The sequence below is a fragment of the Camarhynchus parvulus genome, chromosome 8, assembly GCF_901933205.1.
Source record: "Camarhynchus parvulus chromosome 8, STF_HiC, whole genome shotgun sequence".
NCBI classification, from domain to species: Eukaryota; Metazoa; Chordata; class Aves; order Passeriformes; family Thraupidae; genus Camarhynchus; species Camarhynchus parvulus.
In genome coordinates, this window is record NC_044578.1 from 989,445 (window position 1) to 1,010,234 (window position 20,790).

The following is a 20,790-nucleotide window of genomic DNA, read 5'->3' on the forward strand; positions in this document are numbered from 1 at the left end:
TTGCATAAACCTTGAGGGTCAGAAAGGACCTTGGAACTGGACATGGCTGTGGACGAGGACACGGAAAACCAAACCACTCTTGCTTTGCCTTTGGGAATTCCAGCCTGGGTTCCTGGGACTCTCCCTGCTGCTGTTGGGCTGCTCTCCCTGGCTGTGCAGGGTGTGCTGGGCACAGCCTGGGCTCTCCCTGGAGCCAGGAGCTGTGTGGGAGCAGCCGGGGGCACCCCGGGAATGTGACCCCAGTTCTCCCAGCAGAGCTCAGTGCTCCTCCTGCTCCTGCAGGGTTTGGGGCACAGGGGCTGCTTCCTCTTGCTGCTCTCAGGTCATTCTCTTCTCACCCATCAGCTCAGCTCAAAAACTTGATGGAGCTCAGATTTATTGTAATTAAGTTAGAAATTTGCCTAAGAGCTTTTTCTTCTCTTGATGTTTTATTGAAAATGAAGTGAAATCAAACACCTGGTAAATAATAACTTTCTAAAGAGGAATCTTTGTCTCTTTTAAGAAAAAACCATGTGCTGTGGGAATGATTGGAATAATTTTAATTAAAACCTGCTTTTCTTTTACTTGATTATATTCCCCTGTGCATGTGCTCCTTGTGTTCAAACTCAGGGGATGGAGTGACCCTGGAGCTGTTGGGATTTTCCTGTGGGAAGGCAGGAGGGGAATGGAGCTGAGGGGAGAGAGAAGGAATGGAGCTGAGGGGAGAGAGGGGAATGGAGCTGAGGGGAGAGAGAAGGAATGGAGCTGAGGGGAGAGAGAAGGAATGGAGCTGAGGGGAGAGAGGGGAATGGAGCTGAGGGGAGAGAGGGGAATGGAGCTGAGGAGGGGATGGAGCTGAGGCAGGACAATTCTGTACTGGCCACACCCAGAACAACCATCATTGCACAGAGGGATTAAATCCTGACAAACCCAAGTGAAGGTGTTCCCACTGAGCTCTCCTCATCCCACAGCATCCCAGTCTGGGTTGGGTTGGAATGGACCTGAAAGCCCACCCAGTGCCACCCCCTACACCTCAGAGGCAGCTCTGACATGAGGCGGGACCAACTGTCCCAGCACGTTAATGACTGTTAAGTAACGAACTGGGGTCCATGAATTTCTGTAATCACTGTTAATCACAGTTGGGTAATTAAGGCCGGTGAAGGTGCTCGGGCCGGGATCCGAACCCTCGGTCTCAGCTTCCCCTCAGCCCGGGCCGCCCAGTGACGTCACGCGCCAGGTGCGCCCATCTCGGCCAATCAGCGGCCGCCGGTGGATTCGAACGGCGGGGCGGCGGCGGCGGCCGTTGCGCGCGCGGCGGGGCCGGCAGGGGGCGCTGCGCTCCCCGGCTGAGGGGCCGCCATGGCCGGGCCGGGGCCGGGGCCGGGGCCGTACCGCGCCACGAGGCTGGTGAGCACCGAGCGGGGCTGCCGCGACACCGGGCCGGGCGGGCGGTGCGGGAGCCGGGGGCGCGGCTGCTGCGGGGGGAGCGGGGCGCCCGTGGCACCCGTGCGAGCGCCGCGGGACGGGAGGTGGCTCTGCCCCTCGGGCCTGCTGTCACGACAGAGGGGCGCTTGGGGATGCGCCGTGCCCGCTGCCGCGACACCCGGGTGCCCTGGAGCCCCCTGCCTGCTGTCGTGACGGGGCTCAGGGACACCCCCCCCGCTCGCTGTCGCGACACGTGGCTCCTGCCCCGGGTGTTTTCTCGGTGTGCGGGTGCGCGGGGACGCCACACGGGGGCGCCCTGGGACACCCCGCGCCACGATATGTGGGTGCCCTGGCACCCCCCTGCACTCTGTCGCGACATTGGCTGCGCAGGGACATCCTGTAGGACGATATGTGGGTGCCCTGGCACCCCCCTGCGCTCTGTCGCGATATTGGGTGCGCAGGGACATCCTGTAGGACGATATGTGGGTGCCCTGGCACTCCCCTGCGCTCTGTCGCGATTTTGGGTGCCCTGGCACCTCCCTATCCTCGCGACATGGGGGTGCCTTGAGACCTACCCCGCCCTGCCCTCTGTCACATAAAGTTGACGCCCCGCTGTCGCGACATGTTGGGTGTCGCGACCCGCGGGTGCCCGGGGCCGCGTGCCGCCGGTGGCTGCAGTTGGCGGTGCCGCTCGGTGTCCCCGCAGTGGAACGAGGTGACGCGGTGCTTCCGGGCCGGGATGCCCCTGCGGCGGCACCGGCAGCGGCTCCGCTCGCACGGCAGCTGCTTCACGGCCGCCGAGGCCGCGGACTGGCTGCACCAGGTGCTCCGCAGCAACAGCAGCTTCGGGCCCGACGTCACCCGGCAGCAGACGGTGCAGCTCCTGCGGAAATTCCTCAAAAACCACGTCATCGAGGACATCAAGGGCCGCTGGGGCGCTGAAAATCTGGAGGACAACGGTGCCCTGTACAGGTACTGAGGTTACAGTTGTCCCCCGGTCTCGCAGGTTGAGTGTTTTAATTTTGTGACAAACGCCAATCACTTGTTTTTAAAATTTTAAAAGTTTAATAGTAATAAAATGGTTATAAAAATAGTAATATAATTAGAGTAATAATAATTTGGACAATTTGGATTAGGACAATATTAGACAACAAATACAAAGAGTTATGGATGTCCAGGTACCTCTTTCTGGGCAGCACAAGCCTGAAAAAGGACACAGTTAACAGAGGATTAACCCTTAAAAGCAACAGCCTGTTGCAGATTCATACACCTCATCCATGATGCATAAATTCCATTCAAACACAGGATTCTGTCTGGGCAGTGTCAGCTTCTTCCTCTGAATCCTGACAGCGACTTTGAGACAGAAGAAGTTTATTTCTTCTGATAAGAGAGCAATAAATTCTCTTTCTCTGAAAGATTCAGGTGTCCTGTGGCTGCTATCTCACTGCAAGTCCTTTCTTTAAAAAAAGTATCCTACACAGCATAGTTTCTATTTTAACATTTTTTATAACCTAAAACTATATTTAACACACTACTTAAGAGAATTAATCCAGCGTTACTTTCTAACACAACACATATAACATTCATTTTAATATTTGCAAAAAGCCAATCATAAAATACGCATTTTTCACAATTTAAAATGCTTAGATTTGCAAAAAGAGCTTGCTTTGGGTTAAACATCCTAGGTAAAAAGTTAATTATCAGCATAGTTTTTCTCCTCTGAGTGTTTTGCTTCACTCCTGCGTGTGTCCATGCTTTTGTCCATCTGAGGTTTTTGCTGGAATTCAAACTGCACTCCAGTGCTTTGGAGTGAAGCCAGGGTGTTTTGTAGGAGCTGCCTGCTGGGTTTGCTTCTCTTGGGCCTTTTACACAAAGCCTGAGTGGGAAACAGAGCCAAGCAGCTCTGAAATTAAAGGTATTCATGGCCCCCACTTCTCACGTTCTGGGCTCAGGCTGTGCCAACATCTTCAGCTTGACTTTGGCATCAAGAAAAACAGCCCAAAGCTAATTTATCATATGATAAACTTTTAAATTTTTTTTTCTTTTTTTTAGTGAATCTAACAAAGTCACGCTGGTATGGAGTCAGAGGTTTTGTTTTGTCAAGTCATTTATTTGATTACAGATCAATTCTGAATGTGTTTAACATCTCTCCCGTTCATTACAGATTTCCTCCAACCTCTCCAGTCAAACCTCTACCAAGCCCACCAAGGGAGAACTTGGAAAACTTCTCTGGAGACAAAGGAAAACTTTTTAAACTGCCCAGCTCATCCAAAAGGGGTTTGAAAAAACAGGAGTTCCTGCAGTCTGTGGTAATAACTTCTGTTCCTCACAGCAGTGCAGTTGGCTTGCATTGTCTTTAGTCTTTAAAATTTACACACACTGCTCTGTTGTGGCATCTTCCCTTAAGAAAGAACAGTTTAGACTTAAGGAATTGAGAAATATTAAGAAATAAATTTATATTTATATTTTGCTTTGGGTTTACTTTGTTTTGTCTCAGTGCAGAATTATCCCTGCTAAGGGATTTTAAAATATTGGGAGCATTGAAAGGTGAAGTCCTAGAAATGATCTGCACAGTATGGCCTTGTTGAAATTTAATTTATTGTTGGGGGACAACTAAAAGGCGCAAATAATTTAATTGGACATCTTTTTGGAGAAGATGGAATGTGTGTGTGGCCCTTGATTCAGGCGAAATTGGCGTGCATAAATTCTGAATTTAGGTTCTAGCCCTAAAGGAGAATAATTCACATATTAATACATCTGGATTTGAGGCGTTTTTACCTTTTAAATTGCTGATTTTGGATTGATTGGGGGTTTCTTCCATTTCTTTTTAGTTGTGGGCTCCCATTTCAGTGCTGAGGCTGCAGGTTACCCCCTGGCTCATGTGGAATTTAATGCTCCACAGAATGCCCTGTTCTTCCAATTCCAATTTTCTCTAATTTTTAATTGCCTTAAGAAGCTCATTTATCTTACAGTATAAACCACTCATTTTCAGGAAAACTTAGCAAGACCCAGAGCTGACGTAGCAGAAGAAAAGAAGGAAGGCACACTGCAAAGGAGGGAAATAAGCCAGGAATATGTGCAAGAAACATGGAGAAATATCATCCACATACAGTGAGTGAGGAATTACACACAGCACCTTCTCCTTCAGTGGGAAATGGCCCAAGCAAGCTTTCACCATTTGTTTTTAATTGTTAAAACTGGGTTTTAAATTGAATTTGAATTTTTGAAGAGTTGAATTTTTTCCTGTTCTTTACACAGGTTTTCCAATCTGTTTATTAACTTTGGATTGCTGCATTTAAGGAATTTCTGATCAGGTGCTGAAATCTATTTTCCACACCTCAGTTGCTCTTCCTTGGTGATTGTTGCTGTTTGTCCCAGGGAAAAGTGTCCCCAGTTGTCCTCCCAGAAGTGAGAAGTTACCAGACAGCACTTTAGCTCACCCAGAGTTCTGGAATAGTATGGAAAGAACTTGTTTTCCTTCATCCCTTGCAAATCTTTGCTCTCTTCCTCCCCAGTCTGCAGACCATTTTGGGACTGCCCTCGCTGGAGGAGGTTCTGCAGCCAGCCCAGATCATCCCTGAGTTTGTCATGTACAACATGAGCCACACCAGCAAACACGGGGTGGTGATCCTGCAGGACAAAGCAGGTGACATTTATTTCCACAGATTTGCTTAAAAATCTTTATTTATAAATAATAGTTCATCTGTTTCACAGTCTGTTGTTTCCACTTTTTCCCCAACCACAGCACAGCTCAGGGACCTTAAATCCCATCCCACCCCTGCCATGGCAGGGACACCTTCCCATATCCCAGGCTGCTTCAGCCTGGCCTTGGGCACTGCCAGGGATCCAGGGGCAGCCCAAATTCCATCCCAGCCAAAAATTCCTTCCCAGTATCACATCTAACTCTGCCCACCTTCAGCTTGAAATTATTCCCCTTTATCCTCTCAAAATTACATGTGGAGCAGTATTTAAAACCAGTTTTAAATGTAATCTTTTGTGCTTTGTGTTATTTAATACATGTGAGCCATTATTAGTTGTTGATTATTTGGGCTCATGCCTAAATGGTGCTTTTGTCTGTTTGGATTTCAGAAGACCTCCCTCACTGGGTGCTGTCAGCCATGAAGTGCTTGGCCTACTGTAAGTCACTGAAGAGCTTTCAAGTTCCAGAAACCTCTTTTGAGAGTTGAAAGGGAAATATTTGTGTGTGTGAAATCAGCTGTGATGTCTCAGTTCAGAAACCTGTGGGTGCTTTCCTCTAGTGCAGTTTTTCAGGAGTGAAAGGGACTTTGCTTTTCCAGTCCCTGGCTTTTAGCTGGACCAAAACATTTCCTACACTTCATATTAAACTAGGGAGATCCATTTTCTTTGTTTTGTAAACAATCAACTCTAAATTAATTAAATGAGTGCCTCTCAAATGAGACCAGAGATAATGAGCTTTTATTTCCATGTGCTGAGCTTCCTTTTGCTCCAGGAGCTTGAGCTCCCTGTGGGAGAAGTGGGATCACTGTCCTTTGGAAATGAAGGCACACACTAAGGGTGGGTGATAATTTTGCTGAGGAACCTATGAAGACCACAGATTAATTTTTCTTTATTTATTTTCTTGGTGTGGAACAGAACTGAGCATGGCTCTTCAGTGGCTGCCTGGAATCTCTTACACTGCTTTTGCTTACAAATTGTGCCAAATACAGTATTTGTGCATTGCTGATAGCATTCTTTGCTTGTGAAACAAGAATAAGTTTAGGCTGATCTTCAGGAATTTATTTTCTAGTGGGACTGTGGATTTTTGGTGTGAATTTCCTTTCTTCCCCTCTTTTCAGGGCCCAGGAACAAGGACATGAGCCAGGACACCTACAGTGGCTTTGAGCGGGATGTGTTCAGAACAGTTGCTGATTATTTTCTCAGTCTTCCTGAGCCATTGCTTACTTTTGAATACTATGAGCTCTTTGTCAATATCTTAGGTATGTATGAATTTAGAAACAGTCAGGGCAGCTCTGAGTTCAGATCAGCTGGGGGACAAATGTGTGATTCAAAGCAGAGCTCGGCGTCCTGATGCGTGTGGGAGCTCCAATCTGAGGAGGATCATCACTGCTCCTTTCTGTATTAGTGTTAATTAAAATGTACTTCTGCCTCATGATTTCCCATTTAAATTGCTGTTTCAGCTCACATTCTAAATATTCAATAACAAAAACTTCAGAAGATGTGCTTGTTCTGCCTGCTCCTCACTATTGCAGCGTTACCTGTCTTTGTTCTTGCATGTTGGATGCAATGGCCTTGTTAAATTGCTTTGGGACTGAACTAAAGTCTTAATTAATATCTTAATTAATATCTTGACTTTGTTGTCTGTCTGCCCAGTTAGCAGCTCTCTGAACTGGTTCATTTTCACACCACTTGCACCTTTAACATCTCTTTCATTTCCTGATAGTTTTGTGTGGCTACATCCAAATTCCTGATCTGGGCAGTGGAAAACGTTCTGTCCAAGAGGAGAAATGTGACCCTCAGCCTTCAAAAACTCCTCACTTGAACTCTTTCAAGTCCACTGAGTGTCTTCTCCTAAGCCTGCTCCTCAAAGAGTCTGACAAGAAGGAGAAAGGACAAGCTTCCAGGAGCTTTTCCTCAGAGGAGCTGAGAGCCCAAAACCAGCACGGAAAGAAATGGCAGCAGCACAAACTGCCACGCCAGCAAGGGAGCGCTGGGAGCCTGATAGGAGGGAGCTGCCAGAATCTTGCAGGATCCAGGAACGCCCAAGAGCCACCTGGAGCGTTTAGGACACGGTGTTACTCCTTGGAGAGAATTGGAGCTGCTGCTTCCAGTGTGTGTGATAAAGGAGGACGTGCCCCCCTCAGGGCAGGAGGTGTGAGCACCAGCACGAGGAGTGCAGACCTGCTGGAGGAGCACAGAGGGACCTCGGTGCTGGAGCTGGGCTGGGGTAGCTCAGGCCCAGCCCAGGGCCTCAGGAGAGTGCCTGGCCCGTGTCCCTGGGCTGAGGAGCTGCGGGGTGGCAGGCACGGGCCCCGGGCAGCCCTGAGCCTGCTGGGCAGGAGGAGCTCCAGGAGCTGCAGTGCCATCAACAGACCCAGTGCTGAGATCACAGTGCAGCCTCAGCCCCGGGGGCAGGGCACACCCGGCCCCTCCGTGGCCATCAGCGTCCAAAAGAGACTCTGCAGGAGCAGCACAGAGCTGTCAGGACGCTCTGCCCCCCCCTCCCCTTGTGTGTTGGCTGGCACAAGTAAGGGCTCTCTGCAGCATGCTGTACTGCCTTGTTGTGTGGCCTCACTAATCCCTGCTTCCCTCACCTCTGCCACTCTCGCTAGGATAGGCACAGAGCATGGATTTGTGGGGTTTTTAAAGGAAATCTGCTGGCATAATGGTTTAAGCTGCTGTAGCTCTGCTAACTGTGTGTAGTATCTTTGGAATATGAGCTCAATGTGTCAGTGATTGGCCTTTCTGCTCAGGTGAGTGATGGGAGCAGGGAATCTGCACACACCTGCCTGTTGGAGATGTCTTTTTCTGTTCTGTAAATCTGTATTTTCTGAGAATAATTAGTGTCATTCCTTAATTGTATTGTGGTCCTAATTGCACCATAATGAAGGAAGTTGGAGATGACCACACAAACAAAGGCCTGTACATTCTCTTCTGTGTTACAGCTGATTTCTCTGGAACATAAATAATCACATTGAAAAATAAGAAATCTGTGATACTGAGGTAGAAACATGCTGGAAGCTCGTTCAAATCTTAATGCCAGCTGTCTTTGTGGTTAACTTGTAGATCTCCTGCAGCCTCACCTGGAGAGGATTGCAGTGGAGGCCCTGCAGATCTGCTGCCTGCTGCTGCCCCCGCCGAGGCGCAGGAGGCTGCAGCTGCTGCTGAGGATGATGAACAGGATCAGTGGCAACGTTGACATGCCACGGCTGCACGATGCCATGGGCACCAGGTCCCTGGTAAGGGCACGAAAACTCTTCTTAGAAGAATGCAGATGATTCCTCAGCCTGATTTCCCACCCTGCTGCTATTTAGAATCCCAGACTGGTTTGGGCTGGGAGGGACCTTAAAGCCCATCTCATTCCAGTTTAAACCTGGTGTGCATTAGGTTGGCTCTGCGGGTTTTAATCACCTCACTAGTCTCAAGATGACCAGTTGAGGATTTAGGTTTGGATTAGAAGCAGGAAGAAATTCTTTATTCAGAGGGTGTGAGGCCCTGGCACAGGTGCCCAGAGCAGCTGTGGCTGCCCCTGGATCCCTGGCAGTGCCCAAGGCCAGGCTGGACAGGGTTGGAAGCACCTGGGACAGTGGAAGGTGTCCCTGCTCCAACCCAAACCATTCCAGGAACCTATTCTACAGTCCTGTGAAGATGTTCAGTTTTCTATAGGTTAAACCTTTTTCTGCTACCACCTTTTACAATATGTATTTTTAATTGAAAGTGCTGTTCAATTCCAAAGAAATTACTTTATTCAGCTGATGACTCTTCCTCCTTGTGTGACCATACTTGGAAGTTGGTACTGGGGGATTTGAGCCACTGTAGAGTGGAGAGGAGGGAAATAAATCCCCCAGCTTTCTCCACTGCAGCTGTGCTGAACTTTTCCAGCTGATCCAGACGTTTTCCCGCTGTGTCCTGCGCTGTGCAGAGGAGGAAGACCTGGATGAGCTGCTCTCCACACGCCTGCTGTCCTTCCTGATGGACCATCAGCAGGAAATATTCCAGGTCCCAGCTTACCTGCAGGTTGCTGTGCAGGATCACCTCGAGCACATGAAGAAGGCTCAGGTTGGTGCCATGACAGCAGTTCAGAGTCATTTGTTAATTGCTTCTTTTGAAGTTGGGAAAATGCAAATAAACCCAGTACATTTTGAATGTATAGATATTAATTATAATGTTTTGCAGCTTGTGAGTGGGTGTGGGTGTTTATTAGGTACTTACTCTAACAGTACAGAATCAGTTGAGTGCATGCAGAGCCCTTTTTCTTCCAGTGCAAACAGGAAAAAGAAGAAATTTGTGCCATCTTGCCAACGTACTCCTACTGCAAACAAATCACTCCTCAGGAGTTTGAAGAACAAAAGGTCTCCACCTCACAGGCTGCAGTGGCAGAGCTCCTGGAGAACATCATCAAGGATAGAAACCTCTCTGTGAAGGAGAAAAAGAAAAAGTTGAAACAGGTGAGTTCATTTCATCTGCTTGTGCAGTGCCTTTGTGAGGGAAGGGCTCAGGCACCAGAGCCTGGGGCAGGAGAGGAGCAGAATGTGCTGAGAAATGTTTGTGCTCAAGAGCTGTCGAGTGCTTCATGTGCTCTGCTTGGGATTTTAAAGATGGTTTTTAATGCTGCATCCTCTGGAGCCAGGCTGGGACACCTGGGGGTGCTCACCTGGAGAGGAGAAGGATCCAGGCAGAGCTCAGAGCCCCTGCCAGGGCCTGAAGGGGCTCCAGGAGAGCTGGAGAGGGACTGGGGACAAGGGATGGAGGGACAGCACATAGGGAATGGCTCCCACTGCCAGAGGGCAGGCATGGATGGGAGATTGGGAATTGTTCCCTGGCAGGGTGGGCAGCCCTGGCACAGAGTGCCCAGAGCAGCTGTGGCTGCCCCTGGATCCCTGGCAGTGCCCAAGGCCAGGCTGGACATTGGGGCTGGAGCACCTGGGACAGTGGGAGGTGTCCCTGCCATGGCAGGGGTGGCACAGGATGGGATTTAAGGTTCTTTCCAATCCAAACCACTCCATAATAATGCAGCCTTTGACTGGCAGCAGTGGTGTTCAAACGATGATGTAAAACCATTGGATAAATGATTGTGCTGGAGCTCCAGCTCTCCATTCAGTGATTCCTGTGGAATTGCAGCCTGGATTCCTGTGCTGCACTGGCCATCCCAGTCACCATTAATATGCCAGAGGTGGGGTTAAATTCAATAGGGGTTAAAAGCAATGATTTTTGGCTTTAAGAGACAAAACTCACTCTGCTGAGAATCCTGAAACATTCTTTTGGTAGCCTTGGCTTTGTGTTTTGTAACATCTACAGTGCTCAAGATTATCTTGCACTTCTCTGGCCTACCAACAACTTGCCTAATAGTAAGGCTAAAACACAGCAGTTCTGGCAGGATTTAATCCTGGAGGGTTTTTCTTTCTTTTGGCAAGTCTTTCTACCCAATGGAATAGTTTTGTACTTGTCCTGGAATCTCCTAAGCGAGTCTTGTGACTCCCCTTTGAACAAGCAGCTTTTCAGGACAGCCACACTTGGCTTAGGTGCCCCTTCTGCAGCTCTGACTTCATGTGTGTTGTGGAACCTTTCTGGGCCTCTAAAAGTGAGTCTGGTTTGGTTCATCAAACCTTCTGAATCTAAAAAAGAATGGCTAATTATAGTTGATAAATGGTGCCAGTACTGGGGGTGCCTGAGCAGTGCCAGCACAGGGATGGGCACTGCCCTGGGCCTGCTGGACACATTCTGCTTGATGGGAAATGTTGGGAATTCTTGGGAAAAGCCAAATTCATGGCACTTTCTAGAGGGTAAGGTCCCGGTTGTGTCAACACCAGAAATTACAAAGGTGGTTTGGATCCATCAGTGGAAGGGTTTGGCTCATGTTCAGATGTATTTTCAGTTTTTCATCCCTTTCTGAGGCCTTGCAAGGGAAACAGGCACAATGTCCAAATCACTGCTCTGATTCCAGGTGTTCTCATTTCCATGGAATCAGTGGTAAGCTTTCCTGGGAGATCCCTTGGCTCCCTGTTGGGTAAAAGAGTTTATCCAAGGCATTCCTGGAAGGCAGCTCTGCAGGCACAGCAGGCAGGGAGTGTGCTGTGGCACAGCTGGAGTTGTTGTGGGATTTTCTCATCCTGGGTGCCTGTGTGTGCTGCAGTTCCAGAAGGAATATCCCCAGATCTACGGGAGCAGGTTCCCAAGGACGGAGTCGGAAGCTCAGCTCCTGGAGAACAAACCCACCCTCAAGCAGCCCATGCTGAGCCTCAGGAAGCCCAAATTCCGCAGCCTCAGGTACTGATTTCACCCCTCCTGAGCCACCTCTCCCTGCTGGAATTCTGAGGGATTCACCAAAGGAATTGCTGCAGGAGTTTGGTGCTGGCTGTGCTGTGGAAGGAGGAAATGTTTACATGGACACTGTGCTGGAAGGTGCCAAAATACTTTTTTTTTTGGTGCAGATACTTTGGATAACTTCTAAAAAAAATATTTATCTGTTTACAAATTATTACAATATATTGGAGTAGGAAAATGTAAAAATACATATAAAGCTGTTGTTAACCAAAAATTTATATATTTTTTAAAATGGGAAACTAATGACGTGCCTCTTGTTATAACCTTTAAATGTCTGTGAGGAATTTGTGCCATTTATTGTAGTTTTTACATGTGCGAGTTGTGGCTAAGTGCCTTTTCTATTCTCAAAATGTTTGTCTTTAAACAAAGGAGCTTCTATGAGTTCAGGACCAGGAGAGCCAGTTCACCATAAATAAATTGTTATCTCACTCCATAAATGCTTCTGTTCATATCATCTGTAAAATCCTCATCAGCTTTTTGATATTTATTTATATTAAAAGACTTGAAGTGTATTTCTGCATTTTCATGGAAAACTCATTTTGGATCTGTTGGTGTGATTCTCAAAATAGGAGTGATGGATGATCCATGAAGTGAGAACAGAATGTACTGATTTTCCCTATTTTTCCCAGAGTTAGGGATTTACTTAATAATTATGATAAGATAAAGGTTCCCCCCACAGGAGTTGAAATCTGCAGGAATACTTTTAGGAAAGTATAATTAATAATAAATACTCTACTGCCTGGCTCTCAGATCCCAGACTGGTTTAGGTTGGGAGGGAGCTCAAATCCCACCCAGTGCCTCCCCTGCCATGGCAGGGACACCTCCCACTGTCCCAGGTGCTCCAGCCTGGCCTTGGGCACTGCCAGGGATCCAGGGGCAGCCACGGCTGCTCCGGGCACCTGTGCCAGGGCCTGCCCACCCTCCCAGCCAGGAATTCCTTGGTACATCTGTGATCCTGAGCCTGTCAGTTCTCTCCCAACAAAATACCATTTTTCTCCTTTTTTTGGAAAGATTTTGTAAATGAGAAATCCAAATTAGCCTCATTTTACCCCAATTAATGATGCCTTAATGTCCTGAGGGTAACTTTGTGCTTTCAGGGCATGGGGCAGCTGTTCCTCCCCTGGAACATCTGTAACCAGCCTCCTCCAGCACTCAGCACCTGCCTGAACTTGCTTCCAGTGCTTCCTACCCCATTCCATGTTGCATAAATGCTTTGTTTATGTGGTGTTCCAGTTAAGTAACTTATTAGGTGAGAAGCTCACATTTCCAGGATTTGGCTTTCAAAGGCCTGCCCTCATTACTCCTAGTTCTTGATCCAGGTTATTTAATGTTCCCTTCTAAGGTTTTGACAGACCTTAGCCAAAATGGGAATAAATAGAGAAATTATAATCATGGTTCTTCAACAGAAAGGGTTAATGGGAGGCCTCAATCAAGATCTCAGTGCAGTGTCCTGGTTTTTCTGTGAGAAGCCTTAAATGAGCCCTTGTCCAATTGGAAAAGCTGCCTTGAAAGAGGGAGTAATGAAACAACACCAGGGAAAGAGCCAACCCTCATGTGCTGGTTGTGGCAGCAAATGGAGCAGGGGATGTTTAATGTCCCTCTCTGTCCCTTCATCCCAGTTTGGGTCCCTGGAGCTGTTTCCCTCTGTGTGGGAGCAGCACCTGAATGTATGTGCTGATAAAACACCTTCATCCTCTGCCTGTGAGGGGACAGCAGGAAACAGGGACCTTGTTAATCTTTGACATTGCTCTTTACAGCGCTGTTGTTTTCATAAATGTTTTCATAAATATTTTAATAAATGAATTAAAAAATAATTCACTCTTACAAGAGGTGGTTCCTAATGAGTCTGGAGGAGACTGAGGGAGACCTCAAGGGCCTGAGGGGACAGCTCCAATCTCTGCTCCCTGTGACAGGACCCAGGGAATGGCTGGAGCTGGGTCAGGGGAGGTTTAGGTTGGATTTTGGGAAGGGTTTCTCATCCAGAGGGTGCTGGCACTGCCCAGATCCCCAGGGAATGGGCATGGCCCCAAAGCTGCCAGAGCAGCTCCAGGAGGGTTTGGACAGGGCTCAGAGATGGGATTGTTGGGGTGTCTGTGCAGGGCCAGGGCCTGGATCACTGATCCCTGTGGGTCCTTCCAACTCAGGAGATTCCTTGATGTTTGCCTCTGGCATTTTCTCCTCTCCTGGTGTCTCTGGTGTCACACACTCCTGGGGAGGCTCTGGAGGAGCTGGGTGCTGCTGCCAGCTCCCGGCACGGTTCCAGTGCTCCGTCCCACTCCTCCCTGGGCTTTTTTTCTTTGTAATCACTTCTGCTTGGGAAGAATTTAGGTCTCAGGAAAACAGTGAAAGCCCCTTTTTGTGTGAACAGCAGGACAAAAGCTCCCAAAGCCCGGGGAGGATTTTGGTGCTGAAAGCCGGCTCTGTTCCCAGGGTGCTCCCATTGGTGGGGGCTGTTTTGGGATGGGGCTGCCCTGGGCAGGGCTCAGCACCCCATAAATACCCAGCACAGCTCTGGCTCCCTGCTTGGCTCTGGAGGCTCAGGCCCTTCATCAGGGAGGATGTACAGCCAGTGAGTATTCCTGAGGCTCCTGTCTGTGGGAGCACATCCCATGTGGAGCACTGTTTGGGGCTGGGGGCAGCAGGGTTTGGAGGGGAGGAGAAGTGGGGAGGTCTCCATGTCTCCATCTCACATCCCATGCCAAGGTGTGGTCCTGGTCTGGGGGAACAGGCTCACCTCCAGGTTCCAGAGGATTGACCAGAATTTGGAGTAGAATAATGGAATCCTGGAATGGTTTGGGTTGGGAGGACCTTAAAGCCACCCCTGCCATGGCAGGGATACCTTCCACTGTTCCAGGTGCTCCAAGCCCTGTCCAACCTGGCCTTGGACATTGCCAGGGATCCATGGGCAGTCACAGCTGCTCTGGGCAGAGTTCACCAGCCTGTGCCTGGTGTGTCTTCATGGGCTTTGCAGCAGATAAAATTGGAACCCAACAAATAACTCTTTGCTTCAGAAAAGAAAAAAAAAGGCAAAAAATAAAAAAAAAGGCTTTTCCAGGAGCTGGGAGATAGAAGCTGGATTTTGCTTTCTGGTGATTTGGGTGTCCTGGTTTGCTGGGCTGCAGTATGGGCTGTCCCCTCGGTGTCCCTGCCCCTCCTCATGCTCAGGACAGTTCTCAGCAGCTGTTTGGAGCCTCAGAGCCCTTCCCCATGGAAAGGTGCTTCTCCTTCCTCCCTCAAGTTCTCTGCAAGCCATGGATCATTCAGTGCAGAAAGATCCATCCCTCCCTGGGAGGGGCTCCCAGCTGTGCCCCTGCTCTGGGCTCACCCAGCTGTGCCCTTCCAGGGTGGAGCATCCTGCTGGAGGCTACAAGAAGCTCTTTGAGACAGTGGAGGAGCTGTCCTCTCCAGTGACTGCCCATGTCACAGGTTGGTCTGGGGCCTCATCTCCTCCTGCTCTCCTTTGCTCCCACAGCTCAGCGGCTTCCAGGGCTTTACAAGGCTGGATGTGAAGGAGCTCACAGGGCTGGTGATTTGGGGTAGAGAAAGGTCAGATTGGGTGGGGAGCTCTTTAGACAATACTGAATGTCTTGGTCCACAGCAGGTGTGAAGAAATCAGAGCTTGAAGAGCTCATGTGTGTTTAAACACTAAGCTTAATTAGCAAATGAAGTTTTGATTTTCTTGCTGTCACAATAAAAATTTCTTGGTGTGATTTGCCATGCACAACACTGGGTCTCCCACAGGCAGGATTCCCACCTGGCTGAGAGGAAGCCTCCTGAGATGTGGTCCTGGCTTGTTTGAGGTGGGCTCAGAGCCCTTCTACCACCTCTTTGATGGCCAGGCACTGCTCCACAAGTTCGACTTCAAGGAGGGGCATGTCACCTACCACCGAAGGTACGTGCCAGTTTTCTAAGCAAAAGGAATAAATAAGGAAGCATTTGCTTCCCTGAAATGCTGGGAACAGGCTGTGCCTGTGGGACATCCTGGTTATTTTGAGTCCATGTGGTTATTGGAAGAGCTCTAGCAGTGCTATCGTTAAACCCAGCCCCAGATGCAACATGAGGTTGTGCCAGAGCTCTCAGGAGGTTCATCAAAGGAATGTTTGTATTTATTGCACAGCCTGGTGTCCCATGTAACAGAGTTTCCCCTCCTGGCCCCAGGTTTGTCCGCACTGACGCCTACGTGCGAGCCATGACGGAGAAGAGGATCGTGATAACGGAGTTTGGCACCTACGCCTACCCAGACCCCTGCAAGAACATCTTCTCCAGGTCCCTCGGGTGGTGCAGACACTGCTGGGATGTCCTATGGAGTTTCTGCTTCCCAGGAGCCCCTGACTGCCTGTTGGTTTTCTCTGCTCAGGTTTTTCTCCTACTTCAAAGGTGTGGAGGTGACGGATAACGCCCTGGTGAATGTCTACCCTGTGGGTGAGGATTACTATGCCTGTACTGAGACCAACTTCATCACCAGGATTAACCCAGACACCCTGGAGACCATCAAGCAGGTGGGTCTTTGTCCTGGGCAGACAGAGGTGTGGAGAAGGAAAACTAAAATGAAAATTATGGAGTCACAAAACAGTTTGGGTTGGCAGGGATCTTAAAGCCCATCCAGTGCCACCTCTGCCATGGGCAGGGACACCTTCCACTGTCCCCAAGTGTCCAGCCTGGCCTTGGACACTGCCAGGGATCCAGGAGCAGCCACAGCTGCTCTGGGCACCCTGTGCCAGGGCCTCACCACCTTCACAGATATTCTTCCCAATATCCCATCTAACTCTGCCCTCCTGTGCCTCCATCCCTTGTCCCCAGTCCCTCTCCAGCTCTCCTGGAGCCCCTTTAGGCACTGGAAGGGTCCCCCCTGAACCTTCTCCTCTCCAGGCTGAACACCCCCAGCTCTCCCATGGCAGAGGGGCTCCAGCCCCTGGAGCATCTTCAAGTTGTGGTTGGAGTTGGCAAATCAGAGCTCAATTGCCGACTTTGAGAGGAACTTCCCACATGCAAAGCAAGGATGTATTGACTCACAACACCCTGCAGAGCTTGTGCCTTCCCACCTCACTCCTGACTCTGTCCCTGCTGTTCTCCAGGTGGATCTCTGTAAATATGTGTCTGTCAATGGGGCAACAGCTCATCCCCACATTGAGAACGATGGCACCGTTTACAACATTGGCAATTGCTTTGGGAAAAACTTTGCCCTGGCCTACAACATCATCCGCATCCCTCCTCTGCAGGCAGGTCAGTCAATCCCACCTGGGAGCCAGCTGGGAAACTTTCCCCTTATGAATCATTTCTTTGTCCTTTAAATGAACTTTGTTATCCAGTTAGGCTTTTTCTAAGCTCCTTTAATTTATTTTTTTAATGCTGTATTTAAGTCACTTCAGGTGGCTTCTAAATGACGAATTTTGTGTGAAAGGCAGGAATTTGCTGGGTAGAGGCTGTAAGTGCAGACCAAGTGTGGATAAGACCTCCATAACCTCTCACCTGTCCCATTCCAGACAAGGAAGACCCCATAAACAAGTCGGAGGTGGTGGTGCAGTTCCCCTGCAGTGACAGGTTTAAGCCCTCCTATGTCCACAGGTAACATTCCATGGGGTCAGCTGGAACCAGGGACTAGTTTTCACATGTAATCAGCAATGAAAATTAGGTGATTAACCAAAATCAGGGTCATTTTGAGCAATGATCCATGTGTTTAAGATAAGCAACTCCATGGTTTTTGTCCAAACTGACCCCAGTGCGCCTGATGTGCTCCCCTGCCTTTCCCAACAGCTTTGGGCTGACCCCAAACTACATTGTGTTTGTGGAGACACCAGTGAAAATCAACCTCCTCAAGTTCCTCTCCTCCTGGAGCCTTTGGGGAGCCAACTACATGGACTGCTTCGAGTCCAACGAAACCATGGGGGTAAGCATGGGGTCATCCCAAACTGGGCTGGACTGGGCAGCCAGACCTGCCTTGGGGATCCGTTGGCTTCACCTTCATTTCCCTGAGCCTAAGCCCAGCTGCTGTGTGGTTTGCAGGTATGGCTTCACGTGGCAGAGAAGAAGAAAGGCAGGCTCCTCAACCTCAAGTACCGCACCTCGGCCTTCAACCTCTTCCACCACATCAACACTTACGAGGACAACGGGTTCCTGATCGTGGACCTGTGCACCTGGAAGGGGTGAGGCCAAGGGCACCACAACTGCCCCTTGCACCACAACTGCCCCTCCCTGCCCTGGCACTTCCCTGCTGGGGCCTCTGGCACTTCCACCAACCCATTTAACATTTAACACGTGGTGACATGTAGACTATACAGCACTGAGCTCTCCAGAGGTGCAGGGAGCCTGCTTGACATTCATTTTCCAGGAAAAAAAATATTTTATCTGTTATTTACTTTTATCTTTAAGAAATGTTAGTGATTGGTGAAGGGTTGATGCTATTCTGGCTCCTGGGGCTGCAATGAGCAGGGTGTGTGTGAGGCTTGAATGCTGCACTTCATGTAAACACAGAAATGTGGCACTGAAATGATGAAGCTCAGCCCTGTGTTGGCTGCATACCCAGGACACCCTGAGCTGAGCTGATCCTGGCACAGAATCATAGAATTCCAGACTGCTTTGGGTTGGAAGGGACCATAAAATTCATCTTGTTCCACCCCCTACCATGAGCAGGGACACTTTCCACTATCACAGGTTGCTCCAAGGCCCTTCCCGTGCCTGTGCTGAACACCAGCAGTTGCTGGGTTTTCCTGACAGGGCTGTGGTGCACACATAGCTCAGCTCTGCTGAGGAGCTGGACTGGGGCTTGTGTCGCTCTGTTTTGCCCCATCCCTGGCAATGTCCAAGACCAGGCTAGATGGGGCTTGGAGCACCCTGGGACAGTGGAAGGTGTTCCTGCCCATGGCAGGGGCTGGGACAAGATAAACATTAAGGACCCTCCCAACCGAAACCATTCTATGCTTCTATGAATTTTAGGCAAAAACCACCTACACTTCCCCCACACCTGCAAAGCCCAGCTGTGTTTGTCTCTGTGGTGCTGTTTGGTGCAGGTTTGAGTTTGTCTACAACTACCTGTACCTGGCCAACCTTCGGGCCAACTGGGACGAGGTGAAGCGGCAGGCGGAGAAGGCGCCGCAGCCCGAGGCCCGCAGATACGTCCTGCCCCTGAGCATCGACAAGGTACAGGAGGCTGCTCCTCTCCCTGCCAGGCCTCCTGCCCCACTTACTCAAATTCAACCTTTTAATCAAGAGAGCAAACTTGAAGTATGGGCCTTCAGAGAAACTTTGTATTTTCTTTAGCTGATCAATGTTTTTCTAGTTTATTTATATGGCTGCCAAGTGAGGTTGTGGCTGCCCCATGCCCTAGAAGTGTCCAAGGTTGGGCTGGATGGAGCTCTGAGTAACTGCTCTAGTGGCAGGTGTCCCTGCCCATGGTGAGGAAAATGAGCTGAGCTTTAAGGTCCCTTCCAACCCAAACTCTCTGATGACTCCATGTGTTACTGTTCATGGCAGAGCCTGTGGGGCAGCAGTTAATACTGCATCTGCTCATAGCACAGAAGGGAGCAGCCACAGCCCAAGCACGTGTGGTTAAATCCTCCAGCCCTCGGTGTGAGGTCCCTGGAGCTGCCAGCCTGGCACAGACAGCTCTCTGGCTGGCAGCTGCTGGGTTCCTTTCCATGACCCTGCTCGTGGTGGCTGCCGGGTGGGCCAAGGGCTGCAGGGGACAGGTCAGCAGAGCCTCTCACGGAGCTCACTGGGCTGTGGATCAAGTGAGAAATGCAAGCCCACGTGGCAGTGCTTAATGAAACCCCTGAATGCCTCCAGCAGGGAGGGAAGCTGTGCTTAGGCTGAGGAACAGGACAGTTCTTGCAGCACTGCCAAGCTGCAAGTCACCTCCTGCCGCTCCTGAGGCTCTGCCCCACATTGCTGCCTCCCTGTTCGGTGCTGTTTGCTACAGCTCTGTGCAAATAATCCAGAACTTTTCTCCAGTCTCTTGGGTATTTATTTCTCTTTGTCACAGGCTGACACAGGGAAGAACCTGGTCACCCTGCCCTACACGACAGCCACAGCGACGCTGCGCAGTGACGAGACCATCTGGCTGGAGCCAGAGGTGATTTTCTCAGGGCCACGGCACGGTATGATGACAGCCCAGCTCTCCCAGGTCACAGCAGCCACGTGCTGCCTGCACACCATGTCCCACTAACCCTCAGCATTTATACACACTTATTTTTCCTTGTAGCCTTTGAATTCCCCCAGATCAACTACAGGAAGTACGGAGGGAAGCCGTACACGTACACCTACGGGCTAGGGCTGAACCACTTTGTCCCAGACAGGGTAACTATCAGCCAACGGGGGATGCCTTCAATTTGGGGACAACAAGGACTATTTCTGAGCTCTGTGGTTGTGTGCTGTCCCCACCTTTAGCTTTGCAAGCTGAACGTGAAAACCAAGGAGACCTGGGTGTGGCAGGAGCCAGATGCGTACCCATCAGAGCCGATCTTCGTTTCCCACCCGGATGCACTGGAGGAAGATGATGGTAATGCTAGGGGGTGGCGGCATTGGGATTGGGATTGAGATTGGGATTGGGATTGGGATTGGGATTGGGACTGGGGCTGGGATTGGGAAGGGCTGTGCCAGGCTGGCTGCAGAGCTGAGATGGGACAGGTGTGAACACTGGTGGGAAATTTCCGAGGAAATACAGGAAAACTAAAACTAGAATAATAAAATGTTTGGGTTGGGAGGGACCTTAAAACTCATCCCGTTCCACCCCCTGCCATGGGCATGGACACCTTCCACTGTCCCAGGTTGCTCCAAGCCTTGAAGCTGGCCTTGGACACTTGCAGGGCTAGGGCAGGACAGCTTCCCTGGGCAGCCTGTGCCGTGTCCCTGCCCGTGTCCCTCGGCATCGATGACACTCCCGGGATTTCTGGTGCCCCGAGTGCCAGGGCTGCTCTGGCCTTGCCCAGCCGGGGTCAGACGCAGCCCACACCTACCTGGGCCACACCCAGCGTGTTCTCACCTTGCAGGGGTGGTGCTGAGCATCGTGATCAGCCCGGGGGCGGGGCCCAAGCCCGCCTTCCTCCTCATCCTCAACGCCAAAGACATGAGCGAGGTGGCCAGGGCCGAGGTGGAGGTGAACATTCCCGTGACATTCCATGGGCTCTTCAAGAGAGCGTGAGCACAAACAGCGACACCTGGCCCGGGCTTCTTCCAGCTCCCAAAAGGTGCAGTCTCCGTTTACAGGTGACCAAAACTCCTTCCACAGCCCTTTGCATTTGTGGGGCTGCTTAACTCAGATCAAGCAGTTCAGTCTTGTCAATGATTCTTCAAAATGGCTAATCAGGTATTTTTTAAATGCCCCCTTTGGTACCATTTCCTGTTAAACCACAAGTTGGGGGTGGTGGA

General features: G+C 50.1%; 3 protein-coding genes across 8 annotated transcripts in view; all 3 read left to right on the forward strand.

Annotated features, from left to right (window-relative positions):
- The window catches only part of LOC115906382 (cystathionine gamma-lyase-like), a 3,517-nt gene extending 2,896 nt beyond the window's left edge, over positions 1-621 (forward strand). Inside the window, exon 4 of the mRNA XM_030953530.1 lies at positions 610-621. Within this exon, the coding sequence (XP_030809390.1) occupies positions 610-621 (12 nt within the window). The remainder of the gene's footprint in view (positions 1-609) is intronic.
- A 714-nt stretch (positions 622-1,335) lies between these two features.
- On the forward strand, positions 1,336-11,860 carry DEPDC1 (DEP domain containing 1). Of its 6 annotated transcripts, none has more exons than XM_030953875.1 (12): positions 1,336-1,386; positions 2,111-2,376; positions 3,569-3,713; positions 4,397-4,515; positions 4,920-5,050; positions 5,494-5,541; positions 6,222-6,362; positions 6,827-7,630; positions 8,170-8,342; positions 8,986-9,162; positions 9,366-9,551; positions 11,237-11,860. In XM_030953875.1, exons 1-12 carry the CDS (start codon positions 1,339-1,341, stop codon positions 11,375-11,377), a joined length of 2,379 nt encoding a protein of 792 aa, XP_030809735.1. In that variant the 5' UTR covers positions 1,336-1,338; the 3' UTR covers positions 11,378-11,860. The 6 variants fall into 6 exon arrangements, with proteins under 6 accessions (XP_030809735.1, XP_030809738.1, XP_030809736.1 ...); XM_030953876.1 differs by lacking the exon at positions 1,336-1,386 and having other exon boundaries at positions 1,483-2,376; positions 8,170-8,216; positions 8,262-8,342; XM_030953878.1 differs by lacking the exon at positions 6,827-7,630.
- A 2,102-nt stretch (positions 11,861-13,962) lies between these two features.
- RPE65 (retinoid isomerohydrolase RPE65) lies at positions 13,963-20,715 on the forward strand. Its single transcript, XM_030953520.1, has 14 exons — positions 13,963-13,996; positions 14,771-14,853; positions 15,169-15,319; positions 15,586-15,693; positions 15,785-15,926; positions 16,503-16,650; positions 16,911-16,992; positions 17,182-17,314; positions 17,431-17,570; positions 18,435-18,564; positions 19,406-19,520; positions 19,625-19,719; positions 19,810-19,921; positions 20,412-20,715. Exons 1-14 carry the CDS (start codon positions 13,986-13,988, stop codon positions 20,561-20,563), a joined length of 1,602 nt encoding a protein of 533 aa, XP_030809380.1. The 5' UTR covers positions 13,963-13,985; the 3' UTR covers positions 20,564-20,715.
- Positions 20,716-20,790: the final 75 nt, after the last annotated feature.